This window comes from Bos mutus, chromosome 3 (genome assembly GCF_027580195.1).
Source record: "Bos mutus isolate GX-2022 chromosome 3, NWIPB_WYAK_1.1, whole genome shotgun sequence".
Taxonomy (NCBI): Eukaryota; Metazoa; Chordata; class Mammalia; order Artiodactyla; family Bovidae; genus Bos; species Bos mutus.
Genome location: NC_091619.1, coordinates 19,099,864 through 19,118,733, shown reverse-complemented (window position 1 = coordinate 19,118,733; position 18,870 = coordinate 19,099,864). Strand labels below are relative to the sequence as shown.

At 56.3% G+C, this 18,870-nt stretch overlaps 1 protein-coding gene and 1 non-coding gene across 6 annotated transcripts; one reads left to right on the top strand and one right to left on the bottom strand.

The window, feature by feature from the left end:
• Window positions 1–202: 202 nt before the first annotated feature.
• Window positions 203–16,840, top strand: PBXIP1 (PBX homeobox interacting protein 1). Of its 5 annotated transcripts, none has more exons than XM_070367274.1 (13): window positions 203–542; window positions 1,014–1,063; window positions 1,685–1,789; window positions 7,676–7,762; window positions 10,059–10,185; window positions 10,417–10,481; window positions 10,564–10,729; window positions 12,195–12,425; window positions 12,546–12,569; window positions 12,877–12,959; window positions 13,282–13,410; window positions 14,039–15,264; window positions 15,723–16,840. In XM_070367274.1, the coding sequence occupies exons 1-13, from the start codon at window positions 440–442 to the stop codon at window positions 15,799–15,801; spliced, it is 2,475 nt and encodes an 824-aa protein (XP_070223375.1). In that variant the 5' UTR covers window positions 203–439; the 3' UTR covers window positions 15,802–16,840. The 5 variants fall into 5 exon arrangements, with proteins under 5 accessions (XP_070223375.1, XP_070223374.1, XP_070223376.1 ...); XM_070367273.1 differs by having other exon boundaries at window positions 10,561–10,729; XM_070367275.1 differs by lacking the exon at window positions 1,685–1,789 and having other exon boundaries at window positions 204–542; window positions 10,561–10,729.
• Window positions 9,467–9,597, bottom strand: LOC138987347 (small nucleolar RNA SNORA51). The gene has a single exon (XR_011463832.1). It is a non-coding gene; the product is annotated as a small nucleolar RNA SNORA51 (small nucleolar RNA).
• Window positions 16,841–18,870: the final 2,030 nt, after the last annotated feature.

Genomic DNA, 18,870 nt, shown 5'->3' with positions numbered 1-18,870 from the left:
GGCCAGCGTGCACCCCTGCGGCGGCCCCTCGGCGCGCGATGGTACGGCCCAGCCGCAGGGCCGACGGGCTGCCGTCTTCCCTAGCGAGCCGGCACGCCGCGCTCCCGGGCTGGAGACGGCCTCCCCCAGGCTTGCGCCTTGGTACGGCCCTGCCCGCCCAGCGCTCGGGGGAGGGTCTGGCCCGGGCCTCGCTCCCCCTCCTCGCCGAGCGCAGTGGTGGCTGCCACGCCGAATTCCGCTTCCTGTGGCTGCGGCCGCTGGCGGGCGGTGAGGCCGGGCGAGCGTGCAGTTGGCGCCGCGGCTCGGCACCCCCGCCTCGCCGCACGTCGGGCTTGCGGCCGCGCGGGGGCCTGCGCCGCCCCTGCCTTCCCTTCCGGGCCATGGTGCACCCCGAGGGCGCGTCCGTCCCCCGCCGCTGCTGACCCGGGTCCCCCACTCCATGGCCGCCTCGGCGCCGCCCCCACCGGACAAGCTGGAGGGAGGTGGCGGCCCCGCACCGCCCCCTGCGCCGCCCAGCACCGGGAGAAAGCAGGGCAAGGCCGGTGAGAACGCTGAGGGGGCTGGGGCTGGCGCTGGCGAGGCTCAGAACTCTCGGACCTGGAGGGAGGGCTGGCGGGCCGGGGAGGTGGCGGTTCTCAGGCTGAGGGCCCTGAAGAGAGGGGAGGCTCAGTGGAAAGGATAGGTGGGTGGAGCCCTCCAAGGGTTGGTGACGAGGGGTCACTGACTGCCGATCCTAGAGTTTGGGGCACCTGGAATGAAGGAGCCACTTGGGAGTCTGAGGCTATCAAGAGATGGGGACGTCTCTCATTTAAAGGAAGAGGCAGCTGAGAGTGTGGCATCCCATTTATTCTTCGTAGTGTACCTTTGTTAGTATCTAACAAAGTATTAGATACTAAGTAAATAAACAAGAATATATTGAAATTAGAAGGATCTCCTAGATCGTGGTTGGGAGAAAGGATGTTGGGGAAACCTCAGGGAAACTTGTTTGTGTCTGCCTTTTACTGCCTTTCCAGGTCTGCAAATGAAGAGTCCAGAAAAGAAGCGAAGGAAGTCAAACACTCAGGTGAATGGTGGTTGGTTGTGGGGGTAATTTCTGGTAGCCCCTTTGGGTTCTCTGCTCTGCCACCCCAATGTCTTCATCTTGCATCAGCTGCAGGGGGAAGAGAAAGTTGTCTTTCTTGTTCCTTTTCTGGTCCTTTCCTTCAGTTTATAACATTTTGGGAGTAGGGTAGGGATGAGACGATTTGACCAGAGATTTTGTCAGCGGGGATTAGAATCGTCTTCTCCCCTTTTTGTCCTGTTCTGGTTCCCCCATGATGATAACAGCTATCACTTGCTGAACCTTTTCTAAGTACCAGGGATTGTGCTAAAATGCTTCAGTGGTTTTGGGAGATAGCATTGTTTTACAGGTGAGAAACCTGAGGCTTAAACATGTTCAGTGCCTGCTCCAGGACTTTGAGGTTACTCAGTGTCAAAACTAGGATTCCAGTGTAGTTCTGCCCCTTTTCAGAACAGTTAGGGCGCTGTGTTGGTTGTGGTCTCCACTGTGTTTCTTTGTTGCACTTTAAGGTCTGTCTGAACTGGCCGGTACTAGCCTCTAAAACTGGTTCTGTGTTTCTGGTGCTCTCTTGGTTTAGCTCTGGGTCTCTCTCCATGATCCTCTTTCCCTCATCTTTTTCCCCAGGGCCCTGCGTACTCTCACCTGACGGAGTTTGCACCACCCCCAACTCCCATGGTGGATCACCTGGTTGCATCCAACCCTTTTGAGGATGACTTCGGAGCCCCTAAGGTGGGGGGCGCGGCCCCTCCATTCCTTGGCAGTCCCGTCCCCTTTGGGGGCTTCCGTGTCCAGGGGGGCATGGCAGGCCAGGTACCCCCAGGCTATGGCACTGGGGGTGGAGGAGGTCCTCAGCCTCTTCGTCGACAGCCACCCCCTTTCCCTCCCAGCCCCATGGGCCCTGCTTTCAACATGCCCCCCCAGGGCCCTGGCTATCCACCCCCAGGTAACATGAATTTTCCCAGCCAACCCTTCAACCAGCCTCTGGGTCAGAACTTTAGCCCGCCTGGTGGGCAGATGATGCCAGGCCCAGTGGGGGGATTTGGCCCCATGATCTCACCCACCATGGGACAACCTCCCAGAGGGGAGCTGGGCCCCCCTTCTCTCCCCCAACGCTTTGCCCAGCCAGGGGCACCTTTTGGCCCTTCTCTCCAGAGACCTGGTCAGGGGCTCCCCAGCCTGCCTCCCAACACAAGTCCCTTCCCTGGTCCGGACCCTGGCTTTCCTGGCCCTGGTGGTGAGGATGGCGGGAAGCCCTTAAATCCCCCTGCGGCCACTGCTTTTCCCCAGGAGCCCCACTCGGGCTCCCCGGCTGCTGCTGTTAATGGGAATCAGCCCAGTTTTCCTCCAAACAGCAGTGGGCGGGGTGGGGGCACTCCAGATGCCAACAGCCTGGCACCCCCTGGAAAGGCAGGTGGGGGCTCAGGACCCCAGCCTCCCCCAGGCCTGGTGTATCCATGTGGTGCCTGTCGGAGCGAGGTGAATGACGACCAAGATGCCATTCTGTGTGAGGCCTCCTGCCAGAAGTGGTTCCACCGTGAGTGCACAGGCATGACTGAGAGCGCCTATGGGCTGCTGACCACCGAGGCCTCTGCTGTCTGGGCCTGCGATCTCTGCCTCAAGACCAAGGAGATTCAGTCTGTCTACATCCGCGAGGGCATGGGGCAGCTGGTGGCCGCTAACGATGGGTGATGCTGGCGAGGGGCCCAGGGAAGTGCACATGTTCCTCCCTGCTCTTTCAGGGTGATTGCCTTCTTGTCTGGCTCTTGGTCCTGGTTTCCATCGGCTTCCCATCCCCAAGGGGGAGAAACCCAGTGGCTCCTGGGGGCAGAAAAAGGAACTGAGGTGGGCAGGCAGAAGAGCCTGTATCTCTCACTCTTGTGGAAACTTACGCATTGAGATCTACAGAGGTTCAGGAAACCAAAGCCCTGCCAAGAGAGCCATTTTTGGTGGCTGTCTCTGGAAACCCAGGGGTATGGCTGCAAGAGGAAAGAGGCTGGAGGAAGATCCGAAGGGCAGGGGTGTCCCCTCTACAGATGATGGATGCCCCCAACACCTGTGCCTAACATGCCTCTCTAGCTCCACAGCTCCAGCCTTAGTGTTTGGAGTCCAGTATTAAAGGTTTCTGGCCAGAGGAGTTGGGTCTCTTCCCATCTCTGCGGTAGCCCTTTCATGGGCGCTGGGAGATAGCTTTAGGGAATAAATGGAGATTTTCCCCTTTTCCTACCTTCCCCTTGACTCCTTCACCTGTCCATCTCGTCCCCTTTCAGAAACCAAATAGCTTGAAGAAGCAGGAGAGTACGTGGCTATGGCAGTTCTTGGTGATCTGGGGCTTGGAGACAGTAGATAAGATGCTGTCAGGACATATCTCCCTCATACCAAAGTCACTGGTCCTTTCTCAGCCTCTCTTGTGCTTTTTCCCTAATGACCATGTTTTTGCCAAAAATTGGGATGTGTGGTCTGACAGACCAGAATATTTGACATTCAGACTGTCCTGGAAGCCCAGATTCTGTGGTTGTACACCCCTCCTCCCCCACTAAGCGCTGGTCTTCAACTTCGGCGCCTCGAGTTCCCTGCCTTGATGGAAGGAAAGCTTGAAAAGGCGCAGAGCCCTTATACCTCATTTTTTCTCCTGATAAAAGGATCCCTGTCACAGCCTATGGGTTGGGGAGTCTGCAGGACCCTCACTGATGCGGTACTAGAATGCAGTCCAGAGCCTGGATGTTTTTGCTCCCCTCTCTCCCTGCTGTTCTGTCTTCTCTGGCCTGGTGATCGAGCTGTTCTCATGCTTCTCAGCCAAATTCCATGCCAAGGCTTTATTTTTTCATGTTTTAAGCCCTGCCTGCCAGAGATGGGTCTGGGGCCCCATGAGGAGCCCCTCACAGCTGCGTGCTGTTCCCTACAGCTCCTACACACATTCCTCAAATGGGGTAGAGAAGGCAGGCTAGGGGTCTGGCCCTGAGAGAAGCTGGTGGTCCCCTGCCCCCACTTCTCCTGGGACCTTACACATGTGAAGAGAAGACAGGTATACTGCAGAACTCTTGCCTTCCCCCGGTGGAGCATGCAGCCTTCGAGGCTGTGCGAAGGAAGGGAGTGGCCTCGGCTTCTCTTTTCCAGTGTTCCTTGCCATCCTGCAGCAGAGATGGCAACCCCCTCACTGCTCAACTTTGTGTTGTGTTAGTGGTTCTGTTTGCCCCTCTATCTGTTGATGTTTTTGTGGTCTCCACCCCACCCCACCCCACCCGCTGCACCGCCCTGCATTTTGTAAGATGGCTCCTGGCCAGGGATGGGGGGCTGCCTGGTCAGTCCCTCTCTCCCTTTCATGCCACTGCTTTTTGGAAGAAAGTGGGGGTGGCAGAGATGTGGTGGGGAAAGTTTTGTACGGTTGGATTAATAAAATGACTCGGAAGATCCACACCTGGACTCCTTGGTGTTGGTGTGCACAAGGTTGGAATGAGTCAGTCACTGCTGGTGAGGATGGTTGCGGGGGTGAGGACAGGGACCCCCCAGGGTCTCTGGAAGTGGGGATAGCTGGAAGAGTCAGGCCCCTGAGCTGACCTAATACAAGCTGTGGAGCCTGGGGAGGCCTCTTTGCCCCATCTCTCCCTGTGTCCCTGCTGTGAGAACACAAGTTTCCTTTCTGAGCACATTCCTGGGCCAGGCCTAGAGCCAAGCAGGATCTTCGGCCCCAAGGCTTCAGGGAGACAATTGCCATTAGTGCTTCTCCGTGTAGTGCCCCACTCCCACTCCTGAGTCAGGAGGTCAGTGTAGCTCCAAGGGTGGGGGAAGGGGCTGCCCTGGTCTAGCAGATTGCATTTTAGGATGCTTTTCAGCACCCCCCTCTGCCCCTTTTAAAAAAGAATAGTGGCATCCTTAAACAATCGGCGCCAGGGTGAGGGTAGGGACAACCCACACTTTGCCACTCTCCTCCCCCATCCTGCAGCTGTCTCTTGTCTATCCTGGGACCAACCTGGCTCCTTGTCCTGGACATGCCACCCCCTTGCCTTTCAGTTCTGGGTCTTCCCTTCAGAAATTGTTTAGCCACTGGAAAAGGAGGGGAGGTGACCCCCAGTTGAGTTTGCTGGAACCCCAGTGTCCCACCGGGAGGTAAGCCCAGGTTTAGGGGCTCTGCAGGCGGCCCCCACTGCCCCGCCCCCGCCGCACCCCCGCGGCTCTCAAGTCTAGCTGTTATTGGCCAAAAGTTTCCGCCCCCCTCAGGGAAGTTGGCTTTCCATTGGTCAGTTCCCAGTCACGTGACCTTCCTTTCTTGTATCTGTAAAGCCGGAGAGGCAGCAACAAGTTCAGCTGAAGACTGAAGCAAGAGCTGGGTCAGGTAATGCCCTAGCGGGGCAGGGGCAACAGAGATCCCCAGGAGAGGAAGGGTAGAGGAGAGGAGGGGTAGAACGTTGAAGGGTTGAGCTCCACCCAGGATCTATAGAGCTGTTTGTCACTTCTGGGCCGGGAGGGAGGGGGATCATGGGCGGCCGTTTGCAAAACAGGAACTTGCTCTGGGTCTCCCAGACAAGTTTTTGTAGCCCTGGGTGCTTTATTTTAGAGGTTTGGGGAAACAGCTCTTAGAGGGGTTGAAATTAGCTGGACGAAACTTCCCAGCTTTAAACAGAGTGGCAGAGCTCCCCCTTTAGCTGTCTTTTGGAAATAGCATAAGTCCCTGACAATCCTTACAGGATGTTTTTGTTGAATCTTGCCTGAAAAAAGGAGAGGGAGTAGTGAGGAGGGGGTGGAGGTGGGTGTTCTTCCAAGAGGTTGATGAGAAGAAAGAGATCTGAAAGCAGCAGGGAAGGGTGGGAATTAGACAGCAGAAAGAACTTCCTAATAAGGCAGTGAGATGCTGGCCTGGGGGGGAACAGGGAGAACTTATGGGATCTTCAGCGAATCCAAACAAGAGAGAGGTACCAGCCAGGGTTTGGAACCCTGAGTGCACAGGTTCCAGACTGTATTCTGTTTGGGTCTCAGAAGTGTTTGTCTTGTTGACCCAAATACCGTTTCTGGTTTCCATGGAGACAGTAGGTCTGACATCACCCTGGTTGCCATAGTGCCTGCTTCTGGAGGACCTGAGCAGGCTGTACACAGCCAGGGGTAAACAGGGACTTCAGCCCAAGCTGCTGCCACTTCCTTCCTGCTGCCACCTGTTAAGAGTCACACGCAGCAACTGGGGTTGGGGAGATGATGACAGAGTGGCGGGGGTGGGGCCTGAGACCAGAAGGCAGCACAGTGACGGTTCTGTGGATGCCTGTAGAAGCCGGCCGGGGGTGTCCCGCTGGACTGCGGTGTGGGGAAGTCACTGCAGCCGTTCTTCTCTCTCCTTGTGGGATGGGGGCCTGTCTCTGGGAGGCACTGTGTAGGGCTCCCACGGTGTGTCCCACTGAAGGGGGAAGTGTAGTGGTTTCCCACAGTAGAGCTGCTGCGCTTCTACCCCAGCCTTACTTCCTCTCCCCAGGATTTCCTTTCAGGATCCTTTTCCACTTACCATCCTTCTAGCCCCTCAGCAAGCAGTCTTGTAAGCCTCTAAAGGATCACAGTCCAAGACCAGGGGCTTAGCTCATCCTCCCCTCAGCTTTATGCCAGGGCCCGGTTGCCAGCCTGGGGCCATAGTGTTGGTCACAGACGGAGGGGTAGGTCCTTCTCTTCTTGTCCTGCTTTGTGTCAGGCTTTTGAAGCTGGAGTGATTTCCCACCCCTACTCCACCATGTCAGAGCAGATTAGCAGGGAATAGGGCCACAACCGTGGTTATTGTCCATGCTTTGCAAATGGTACAGTGCTTTCTGTATACATGAGAGTTGCCACAAATCCCTTTTCTTAGTCACCTTCAAGTGTCCTCAGGTGAAACGCTGGAGTTTGCTAAGAAGGGAAACGACCTAGAATGGAGAGTGACAAGGAAACTTACTAAAGGTATATTCAGATGGATGTAAGCTGTGCTGTTGCTCTCGGCCCTGGCTGCATGTGAGAATCATTTGGCAGATTTTTCGGAGCCTGATCCTTGAACTCAGTTATATCAGAATCTTAGCTGATTGATTTCATCGTGTTGCCAGTGAACAGGACCCCAAACTAGACCATACAGAGGACTTAACGGTGGGTGATGGGTTGGTGGGAGACTTGTGGCTGACGAAGGCCATGGGGTTTCCTTTTCCAGGCCCTGGGGGAGGAGGTGGGATTGTGAGGGAGCCTGGGGAGGGGAAGGGAGGGCCAGATTGTTCCTCAGTCTTCTCACTTGCTATTCATCGCTGGCAAGTCAAGTCAGCCAGTTTTCGGGCCTTCATTTTCCCTGACTATAACATGAGAGAGTTGGCCTGGATTTTTCCCAGAGCTTTTCCAGCCCTGTGCTTCTCTGACCTTTAAAGGTCAGTTCCATTTCCCAGTTTCCCAAGGGCTCTTTTGCTCCCTGGGAAAGGCAAACTTCACTGCAGCTGTTGGTACGTTCTGATTTGCAAGGCAAATACTGCCCAGAAGAATTCGGATTTTGGGGTCAGAAGGACTGGAACCAGGCTGGTTCTGGAAGTGACTGCCCAGCCCTCACACTTGGAACCCAGCTGAGGCTTCTGTCTACATCCCTTCTCCCCCGAAGGGAGCTGGAGTCCCTAAGAGAGCCTTTCTCTGCAGGTGGCAGCCTCAGCAGCTGCGGGGACCTCAACGGTGATGGCCTCCTGCCCAGACTCGGACAATAGCTGGGTGCTTGCCGGCTCAGAGGTAGGAAGAGCAGGCCTGGGAACCATATGGAATAGGGTTTCTGGCCAGGCTGGGCTGCTTTTTGGGTCTGTCCCCCTTCCTTGCTCCTGATTATCACACCTGTCACCTCCTGCTGGTTCTGAGAGGAACTCCAGGGGCAGGGAGAATACGATCAGGCCCCAGGAGTCAGGAGTTGGGAGTTGGACCGTGGCTTGAAAGAAAGGAGTTGTTGGGGTAAGCTGTGAGAAGCAGGGGAGAAATTCTGGTGGGGAGAACAGCATTAGCAAAGGTGCTGAGGCAGCAGTAGATGAGCTGTGCTGGGGAGACTGAGGAGGTCTGATGGAGGAGGTGGAGACGTGGGCCAGACAGTGTTGAAGTGAGGTTGGATCAGAGCCTGCGAGCCTCCGGAGGAGGCCTGTAGGGTCTGGCTCAGGCATTCGGGCCGCCCCTTGATGGAAAATAGCGGGCAGGCTCTGAGCTGGAGGGGGTCAGGACCATCACTGCTGTGGGCAGAGGGTGCAGCCACTATGTGGGCTGTGTGGGAACAGGGGGAGAGCGTTTTGAAGGTCCTGCAGTCCAGGTTGTAGTTGGTGGGATGAGAACCCAGTGGACTCCTGTGCCCTGAAGCCTCTGAGAAGGGGACTGGCAGGATGGGGAATGGAGTGGCTGGAGAGTTTGTCAAGGACTTGGTATGTTCATCCCACAGGGAGGGAGGTAGCTCAGGAGTTTGAGTTAGAGACGTCGGGTTTGAGTGGCCTTGAAGAAACTGATGGGGAGTGAGGGAGCCGCCCTCAGTATGATGCTGGAGCAGGACCCATGGACTGGGGCTGGCTGGCAGAGCGGACGACGCCGTGCTCCCAGCCAGAGCCCTGGCTGCCTTGCAGACAGCTGGGGGACCTCAGGCCAGCTGTTTCACCTTGCTGTCCTCCCTTTAATGAGGAGGAGTTGTGTTTCCTTTAACATAGGAGGGACTGGGAGAAAAAGATGACTTGAAAATTGTAAAGAGGGACTTCTCTGGCGGTCCAGTGGTTAAGACTTTGCCTTCCAACTCAGGGGCTGGGGGTTAGATCCCTGTTCCAGAAGCTGAGATTCCCACATGCCTTGGGGCCAAAAAACCAAAACATAAAACAGAAGCCATATTGTAACAAATTCAATAAAGACTTTTAAAATGGTACACATTAAAAAAATCTTTTTTAAAAAAAGAGTCTTGTAAAGAAACATATTAAGGTCAAGAATTATTCTTGGAAGTTTAGCGGAAGCCATGGATGGGATGAGCAGGCGGTGGACCTGCTGAGGGGGCGTTTGCAGAAAAAGGAGAGGCTGAGGCTGTAGATGGCTGGGCTGAGAACACCCTGGGAGGCAGGCTGGCTGTGGCTGGGGTGAGGTGGGCTTCTGTCAGCTCCTGGGAGAGGGGTGTGCAGGGAGCGGGAAAAGCCAGAAAAGTTTGGCAGATGGAGCAGGTGGCCCGTTGTGAGAACTGGGGGGAAGCCCGTGGGGGATGGGACTGTGATCCTTGGGCTCCAGAGGACTTTGTTCTCTTGCCGGTTACTGAGCTGGTCACCTGTGGGGAGGGAGACCCAGGCTGCAGCTGCTTCTCTGGGGAGGTGGTGGTGGGCTGCCAGGTTTGTAGAGTGGTCCAGTGTCTTGGGCCAGTGGTCCTTTTTTTTTTTTTTTAATTAGTTTAATGTCTGATTGAATTACTTAATTCTTTTTTTTTTTTCAACTCCATGTACTCCCATTCACCATACAGACCAGGCAAAGTGCCTGCCCAGGCTGTATGTAGGGTGGGTTTACTCTGACTCCTCTTTCTATGCTGTCAGTATAAGAACACAGCCTGTAGTAAGTACCAGGAGGCTGAAGTTAATTCCTGTAAATATAGGATTCCTTTAAAAATAACATTTACTTTTTTTTGGCTGTGCTGGGTCTTAGTTGTGGATGCAGGATCTAGTTTCCTGATCAGGGATCAAATCCCGGCCCCCTGCATTTGGAATGTTGAGTCTTAGCCACTGGACCACCGGGAAAGTCCCCAGTGGTGCGTCTTCATTTCACAGAAACTTGGCCTCCAAAAGTTCCTCAGAGCAGCAAGTGAAGTTAGGGAATGGCTGAACACTGTGTTGAGCAGAGAGGTCACAGTGCCAGCTGCCCCCTGCCCACTTTGGAGCAACCACTGCTGAGTGTATTATGTATGTGTAAGGTGTGGGCTGGGACCCCTGAGCACGGGCTGGTCTCGGGCACCCTGGAGAGCACCCCGTGCTCTTGGTTTTGTCCTGCCGTCCTTCCTCTAGAGCAGCCCTTCTGCTTGTACCCCTGCCCCCAGAGCCTGCCTGTGGAGACCTTGGGTCCTGAATCTGGGAATGACCCAGAATCCGAGAGAGCTCCCGGGGCCCCTCAGAGCCCCTCCAGGGCAGCTGCTGAGGAATCGGCTGGGACCTTGGATGGAGGAGGTAACAGGGCCCTGCTTAGGGGGGCGGTGCAGCCACCTGTCTTCCATGTTCTGGGGTTTCCCAGTTTCCTCAGGGAGAGGGAGGCCAGTTGGTCTTATTCCCAGCATTGATCTCAGTTTTAAACCTTCCCTTATCCCATCCTGGCTTTCTCCTGTCCCTTCCTGCCTGGTTGCAGCCTGTGGGAGCCAGGGGGGCCGTGGTGTTTTTCCTGAGTCTTTTCTCCCGCCACAGAGACGGTGTCCCAGAGTGAGAGCTCCCAATCTGGGCCCATCCTGTCAGAGGAGGCTGAGGCCAAGGTGAGGACCTTCCCTGGGGGAAGGGCGGGAAGTGGGGAGGGCCAGGGGAAGTGGGAAGTGCTCACGGCTGTATCCGCAGCAGGGTGTCCTGGAAGGTGATGACCCTGGAGTGGAGTCCCCTGGCCCAGGAGACACAGAGGCCCAGGGAGACTTGGAAGAGACCCCTGAGGTGGTAGGCCTGGAACCAGACTCACAGGACCTGGAGGATCAGAGCCCCCCCCGCAGCCTGCCTTCATCCCCCAAAACAGGTGAGAGTCCTCCTTGTTTCTCCTGTCACTATCCTTCTAGAAGGTGTTGGAGTGGGAATAGATAGACATCACTGCCGAGCACAGCTCCGGTCCAGGCCCTAGGACTTGGCAGCTTGGAGCCTTCCTTAAGCTGTATCAGTGAATCCTCACCACCGTCACCCCCGGGGACACTCAGGCTTAAGTCACACAGCTGATAAGTGGCAGGGCCTAGGTCTAGGTTAACTCTTTACTCTCTACTGTGGGGCCTCCTCTATTACTTGCCTCTTGATTTGGCTCTCATTCCCTGAGTCCCTTCCACGAGTCAGCTCTGGGAAAGCAGGTTGGCTTCACGGCCTGTGTAAGAGGTGGACTAGACTGAGCCAGGGTGCAAGTCGGACTTGTGAGGGGGCAAAGGTGGTGTGATTAAGGTGCCCCCACAGGAAGGGGGGGAGAGTGGTTTAGTCGGGGACAGGTCGAGGGGAGGGAGAGGCAGGGACAGTTGGGGAAAAGGTTCACACCGGAGGGGACATTTGAGTGGAACCTTGAGCAAGTGGACTTTTGGTAGGTAGGGTAGGAGGAAGAGAACGTTGCAGGCCAGGGCTGCAGCATCAAAATGGGCTGGGTTCCCCTGTCCTGTACCGAGGAGGCTGCGTCCAAGGCTGGTGGCAGGAGTGTGTGAATGCATCTTTGTTGAGGGGTGACAGCGTAGAGGGGGAGGCGGGGTCCGGGGCCATTTAGGGGGCAACTGCAGTCAGATGAAGCTGAGGAAGACCTGAACTAAGGCAGATGCGAGGCATGTGCCGCTGAGATGTTTAGGGGTCGTGTTGTCAAACTGCATGCGAGGCAAAGAGGGAGGGCTGAGGTTGGCTCGTGGAGCACTGGCGTCTTGCCCTGCATCGGGGGGGTGCCAGGAGAGAACCAGGTTGGAGGGCAGGCAGCGTGTGGAGTGTTTGGTCCCCAGGGACAGCCAGGTGGAAGAGACCAGGAGGTGGTCAGACATCCAGGCCTGGAGCTCTAGGGAGGCCAGTCAGGAGTTTACGAATGAGGGACTCAATCTGCTCTAGGGGAAAGCCGGCGGGGTGGGTGAGACTGGGTGATTGTGTGTGCGGTGAGAAGGGCAGAAGAGCAGAAATGGTGCCAGGGAGACCTCTGCCTCTAGGACTGGGAGCAGCCAGGCATTGAAAAGAGATGCTGAGAGGGCATGGCCAGGTTTCCGACAGAACCAGGGCAGGGGGCACAAGTGGGAGCAGGAGGGCGTTTTTAGGATGAAAGTTGCTCTTGTATCTTGTATGTAGTAGAAAGGACTGGTCTCCAGACTGGGCAGGGGTGGTCACTGATGCCCAGGCACATGTGGGCAGGGTCTCCATGCTCTCCCTCTGTGATCAGGGCTGGGGGTCTCCTGTGTTTGCCTCTGGTTCCGGTCTGTCTGTCTGTCTGTCCTGTCTCTCCAGTTGCCTTACTGTCCTGGCCCCCTCCCTTCCCCCAGCTTGGATCAGGGAGGAGGCCCACCACTCCAGCAGCGAGGACGACACCGATGTGGATGTGGAGGGTCTGCGGAGGCGGCGGGGTCGGGAGCCCGGCACTCCTCAGCCCGCGGCCACCCTGGGTGTGGAGGACCAGGTCCAGGGCGAGGGTGCAGGCGGGCAGCTGGGCATCTCCCTCAACATGTGTCTCCTCGGGTCCCTGGTCCTGCTGGGCCTGGGGGTCCTCCTCTTTGGTGAGTGGTCCCTCCCCTGCTGGCACCTTGAGGCTCTGCTCTGGCCCCTCTTGCAGTACTCTGACCCCATTCTGCCCCTGCTTCTGAGGGCCTGACCAGACTCTTCTGTCTCCATTTCAGGTGGTCTCTCAGAGTCTGAAAGTGGTGAGTGACGATGGGCCCTGACCAGTTTGTGTCTGTCCCCTTCCAGCCCTGAGGGAGGCTGATGGGGGCAGTTCTCTGGGTCAGGAGTAGGGATGCTGGGGGCTGTACATTTTTTGCTCAGTTATAGGCCTTATGTCAGCTATTCGGGGTGACCCTTGACCTTTTACCTTGCTGGATCCCTCAGCCATAGGGTGAGGTCCAGGACAGGACAGTGACTGTGTGTATGTGTTGGGGGCGGGCAGGGAGGAGGAGGAGGACAGGGCTCTGTGTGCCTTGAGGCCAGCTTCAGGATTCCACTTTCCCACAGGGCCCCTGGAGGAAGTGGACCTGCAGGTCTTGCCAGATGTGGAGTCTGATACTGAGATGCTGGAGGCTGTGGGGGATGGGCAGGCATGTGTGACTGTCTCCATCTGTGTGAGGGGCCTGGTGGGGGCTGTCGGGGTCGTGGGGCTGGGCTGGGGTGACTGGCTCCTTTGCCCTTGTGTGTGTGTGTGTGTGTGTGTGTGTGTGTTAGTCACTCAGTCGTGTCTGACTATTTGCAACCCCATGGACTGTAGCCCACTAGGCTCCTCTGTCCATGAAATTCTCCAGGCAAAAATGCTGGAGTGAGTAGCATTCCCTTCTCTCGAGGATCTTCCTAACCCAGGGATCGAACCTGGGTCTCCCGCACTGCAGGCAGATTCTTTACTGACTGAGCCACCTTTGCCCTTAGGATGGACTACAGCAGCTACAGACCTCAGAGCTCCTGGACAGTGTCCCCAGCCTGCAGAACATGGCCCTTCTGCTGGATAAGCTGGCCAAGGAGAACCAGGACATCCGACTACTGCAGGCCCAGCTGCAGGTGGGCACAAGCAGGTTGGGGTGGACTAGACACCCTCCCTAGGCCACGTGTCTGTCTGTCCAGTTTCCTCCCTGCAAAGAAGTTTCCTGTGTTCACCCACATACGCTGACCCTCTCCCTTTCCCACTAGAGTCCAGTCCCTCCCTTTCCCACTAGAGTCCAGTCGTCTTCCATGTTTTGTTCCCGTCCTGCATGCTAAGGGTTAGGCCAGGACTGGCATATCTGCTTCACGTGGCATGCCACCTCTGCTTGATTGGCATGGTCTACCTGGAGCCTTGTGTGGAGAAGGATTTGAAGAACATGCCAAGACTCAGTGGGAAGAAGTGCTGTGATCAGTTAATAATATCTGTTTTGGGTACAGGAGGTGGAAATAGGGCAATGAGAGTCTTATCTTGGCTCTCTTTAAGTGAATTAAAGACGTGTGGGCTTATAAACAGACAGAGCTAAGGCCTGTGGTGGAATTTGGGGGTCCCAGGGTCAGGTGAAGGGTGCAGATGGGGTGGGAGATGAGAACCAAATCCTCTGAGTCTCTCAGGCCATAAAGGCTATAATGGAATGGAATTAGGGTAGCAGGCACTGGACCCATCCTTGACGACTCCCTGGGTCCTCTATCCCTATTCCCATTCCAGGCCCAGAAGGAAGAGCTTCAGAGCCTGATGCGTCAGCCCAAAGGGCTAGAAGAGGAGAATGCCCGGCTCCGAGGGGCCCTCCAGCAGGGCGAGGCCTCCCAGCGGGCCCTGGAGTCAGAGCTGCAGCAGCTGCGGGCCCAGCTTCAGGGACTGGAGGCTGACTGTGTCCAGGGTGCAGATGGGCTGTGTCTCCAGTGGGGCAGAGGCCCACAGGCTGGCCAGGTCACCAAGGAGCAAGGCCCCACGGGGCAGGAGCCAAGCCCTGGTTTCCTGGAGCAAAAGAAACAACTAGAGGCTGAGGCCCAGGCATTAAGGCAAGAGTTGGAGCGGCAGCGGCGGCTGCTGGGGTCTGTGCAGCAGGACCTGGAACGGAGCTTGAAGGAGGCGGGCCGAGGGGATCCAGCCCGGGCTGGCCTGGCTGAGTTGGGTCACAGGCTGGCCCAGAAGCTGCGGGGCCTGGAGAACTGGAGCCAGCACCCTGGGGTCCCTGCCAATGTCTCAGAGGCCTGGCATCAGAAGCCTCACTTCCAGAATTCCAGGGAGCTGAGTGGGAAGGAAAAGTGGTGGGATAGGCAAGGGGACTGGAAGACCGAGCACTGGAAACATAAGAAGGAGGCATCCGGCCGGGAGAAGAGCTGGCGGGGTGAGGAGGACAGGGAGCTGGCGGGGAGGCGGAAGGAGGGCAAGCCAAGGGTGGAGGAGTGGGCCGGCAAGAAGGATGGCAAGCAACAGCGCTCCAAGGAGCCCCCCAGGAAAAGTGGGCGCCCCCACCCCTCTGGAGAGAGGCAGAAACACCCTCGGTGGAAGGAAGGGGCTAAAGACAGGCATGACCCCCTGCCACTCTGGGCAGAGCTGTCCAGGCACAAGTACCAGGCACCCCAGGGCTGCTCAGGTGTGCATGAGTGTGCCCGGCAGGAGGGCCTGGCCTTCTTTGGCATAGAGCTAGCCCCCGTGCGGCAACAGGAGCTGGCCTCTCTGCTGAGGACGTACCTGGCGCGGCTGCCCTGGGCTGGGCCGCTGACCGAGGAGCTGCCCCTCTCTCCCGCTTACTTCGGCGAGGATGGCATCTTCCGCCACGACCGCCTCCGCTTCCGCGACTTTGTAGACGCCTTGGAGGACCAGCTGGAGGAGGTGGCGGTGAGACAAACAGGTGATGACGACGCGGTGGACGACTTTGAGGATTTCATCTTCAGCCACTTCTTTGGAGACAAAGCACTGAAGAAGAGGTGGGCAGCTGTGGGGGAGTTGGGTCAGTGGGACAGAGCAGGGGGCAGGAGGTGATGGTGGGGCGGGGTGTCTGTGTGTGTGTGAAGGGCCCTGAGTTGTCGGTGTTCAGTTTGAGGTTTTGTCTCTTGAGGACAGAAAGCTGAGCCTGAGCTCAGCCCAGAGTGGTCCTGGGGAGTCCCCTTTGGGGCTAGAGTTTTTTCCCTCCCAAGTTGCCCTGTGCTGTCTATACCTGTGTGGTCTGGGGGGTAAGAGAGGTTGCTTCCTGTCTCCCCAGCTGGGGCCTTGTCCTGGGACACCAGGTCTGGCCACACTCCCCTCCCCCAGTCTGATGGATGGTGGCTGCCCCTGTCACCTGCCTTAGGGGGAACAGGGTCCCCTGTCAGGGGGCCCCCCTTCTCATCACACGACATTGTTCTCTAAAGGCCTCTTCCTGCCTCCACTCCCTGCCCCCCCACAGGTCTGGGAAGAAGGACAAACATTTGCAGAACAGAGTTGTGGGGCCCAGGGAGGAGCACAGCCCCCACCGCCAGGGCTGAGGCCCCACGTTGTCTGTCCCCTGGGAACCGTTAAGCTGCCACCTCCCTCGGCTTCGTTGGTGTCATTGAATGTCCTTCACAGAGCAGCCTGGAGATCACCCAGCCCTGCACTGACACCACTTCTGCCACAAAAAGGCCTTAGCTGGAGCTGCTGTGCTGTCTATGCAAATGAATGCAAATTCTTAGGGCCGCGACCCTTGCAGCCAGATTGTGAAGGGGGGATGGGAGAGAGGCCTGTTTTTTAGGAGGGTTGTGTGGGGGTAAGAAGTATGGGGCAATTCAGATTCTAAAGCCAGAGTGCTTGTGTGTGTGTGGTGTGTGTGGTGTGTGTGTGTGTGTGTGTGTGTGTGTGTGTGTCTGTAGGGTGGGATATGAGGTATGGGGCAATTCAGATTCTAAAGCCAGAGAACTTGTGTGTGTGTGTGTGTGTGTGTCTGTCTGTAGGAGGGCCCAGAGTGGGCCCCTTGGCTGCACACACTGACCCATGCACCCTGGGATTCGATTCGCCCGGCTGGCTCCCGGCTGGCTCCCGGCTGGCTGGAGGCCCAGCCTGAAGGCTTTCCCTGGGGTTTTGTTAGATTTGGAAGGAGCTATCCCTAGAGACTCGAAGTCCCCCTTTTAGCCCTGCTCCTCACGTGGCCTCACCTCTGCTTGTGAACTGTAGACTCAGATTCCAATAACATTCTGTAGGAGCTGTGACATTGGGGGCGCTCTGTCGCTTAGGGCTGTTTCTATAAGCGCAGGGGAAGCCCACACCCACCACCTCATACTGGTACTCACCTTCTCCTCTCCCCGCCACCTCACTCTCCCCGCAAACCTCAGGCCCTCTGGGCTGGAACTCCCCATTTTGCTCACAGCTGTCTTGGCTGCATCCCTGGGAGATGTAGAAATATGCAAGTGGGTTTTGGGCTCAAATCCAGGTTGAGTGATTTTGGGCAAATTAATCCCTGGGAACCTTGGGTTTCTAATCCCCAAAAAGGGAGATTGAAGGGCTGGGGACTCTTCCAGCAGGATTGTAAATAAATCAATGTAAACAAAATATGTGTCCAATATTTGGCACTCAGAAGTGATTTCACTCCCTTTAGAGTGTGGAGGAGGGGCTCCCCACCCCCACCTCACAGCGCAGGCTTCTGCATTGGGGGCGGGGCGGGGCGGGGCGGGGGGGGGGGGCGGGTGAGGGAACCACTAGGTGGCGCCGTGGCTCCACATTTGCTCCAGACCTCACCTACCTCACCACTTGGTGCCCCAAATCTTGGACCCCAGTCCCACTGACTTGGGCCACTGTCTGGCTACTTCGCCTGGGAAGACCCAGATTGCCCCAGGCTTCTCTTTAGAAAGTCCTTCCTGACTGGGCTTCTTGCTTGGCCTGGAAATCCCCATGGGGGGACAGAATGAACGTGTGACTTCAGGCCAGGTCCAAGGTGCGTGTTAGTAGAGCTGAGGTGTATTAGTCCCTCAGTCACGTCCGACTCTTTGTGACCCCATAGACTGTAACCCTTCAGGCTCCTCTTGTCCATGGGATTTTCCAGGCAAGAATACTAGAGTGGGTTGCCATTTCCTTCTCCAGGGGATCTTCCTGACCCAGGGATTGAACCCGGGTCTCTCACATTGCAGGCAGACTCTTTACTGTCTGAGCCACCAGGGAAGCCCAGGGGTCTGCCCAAGAGGGGACTATAATTGATAACAAGTGCTTCTGTAAGAACTGATGGGTTGCTCACTGTTAAAGGACTTTAAGGGTACTGCTACTGCTGCTAAGTCACTTCAGTCGTGTCCGACTCTGTGCGACCCCATAGACGGCAGCTCACCAGGCTCCCCCGTCCCTGGGATTCTCCAGGCAAGAACACTGGAGTGGGTTGCCATTTCCTTCTCCAATGCATGAAAGTGAAAAGTGCAAGTGAAGTCGCTCAGTTGTGTCCGACTCTTAGGGACCCCATGGACTGAAGCCTACCAGGCTCCTCCACCCATAGGATTTTCCAGGCAAGAGTACTGGAGTGGGGTGCCATTGCCTTCTCCGTTAAGGGTACTAGCTTATTTAATTCATGTATGGATTTGAGAGTTGGACTATTCAGAAAGCTGAATTGATGCTTTTGAACTGTGGTGTTGGAGAACACTCTTGAGAGTCCCTTGGACTGCAAGGAGAAAAGGAAATCAGTCCTGAATACTCATTGGAAGGACTGATGCTGAAGCTGAAACTCCAATACTTTGGCCACCTGATGCGAAGAACTCATTGGAAAAGGCCCAGATGTTGGGAAAGATCGAAGGCGGGAGGCGAAGGGGACCACAGAGGATGAGATGGTTGGATGGCATCACTGACTCGATGGATATGAGTTTGGGCTCCCGGAGTTAGTGATGGACAGGAAAGCCTGGAGTGCAGCAGTCCATGGGGTTGCAAAGAGTCAGACATGACTGAGTGACTGAACTGAACTGAATTCTAATAGGAGGGGGGTGAGGCAGGGTGGGGATGGAACAAGGTCCACTCATTCAGCAAACATTTACACTCTATTGTGTACCAGAGGCAGTGTGGTACTGAGAATACAGAGGCGTGTTAAGAAGTTTATAGTCCAGTGGAGCCCACTTTCTGCAGCATGAGGGATTGCAGTTAGACCTAAGGAAGAACTTCCTCATAGGCAGAGGGTCGATGAAAAGGGGCTTTAGGAAAAGAGTCTTCTAGAGTGGGTGTTGGGAGAAGCAAGTACAGTCTAGCCTGGGGACCAGGGTCTGGATTTGGCATCCTGGCTCTGTGGACCATCATCCACCTGAGGAAGCCTGGTTCACATTGCTTGCCTTCTGCAGGTGTTCAGAACTTACACTTCTTGGAGAGGGAGGCAGGCTAGAAAGGGAGGGGACACAAACTGGCCCCCTGGGTTCCCAGAGGGTGTGGGCTGCATGGGGCTTCTCAGTTTCGTTTCTAGGGCCCATTTCCTTCGTTTGCATAACGAACTCTCAAGGAGGCTAGGAAGTTCCCCCAAGCCCCCTCCTCTTTCTGAGCCACTCAGGAAGTGATATGCTGAGCTGGAGGTTTCTGAAACTGCTGAATCAGGAAGAAAAGGCCACTAACCCAGGGGGTAG

Bases quoted from the DNA above. Each gene is read 5' to 3' on its own strand.
- PBXIP1 (XM_070367273.1), top strand. From the start codon at position 440: ATGGCCGCCTCGGCGCCGCCCCCACCGGACAAGCTGGAGGGAGGTGGC. The intron at 10,186-10,416 runs GTAACAGGGCCC...CTCCCGCCACAG, and splicing joins TGGGACCTTGGATGGAGGAG to AGACGGTGTCCCAGAGTGAG. The intron at 12,426-12,545 runs GTGAGTGGTCCC...TCTCCATTTCAG, and splicing joins CCTGGGGGTCCTCCTCTTTG to GTGGTCTCTCAGAGTCTGAA.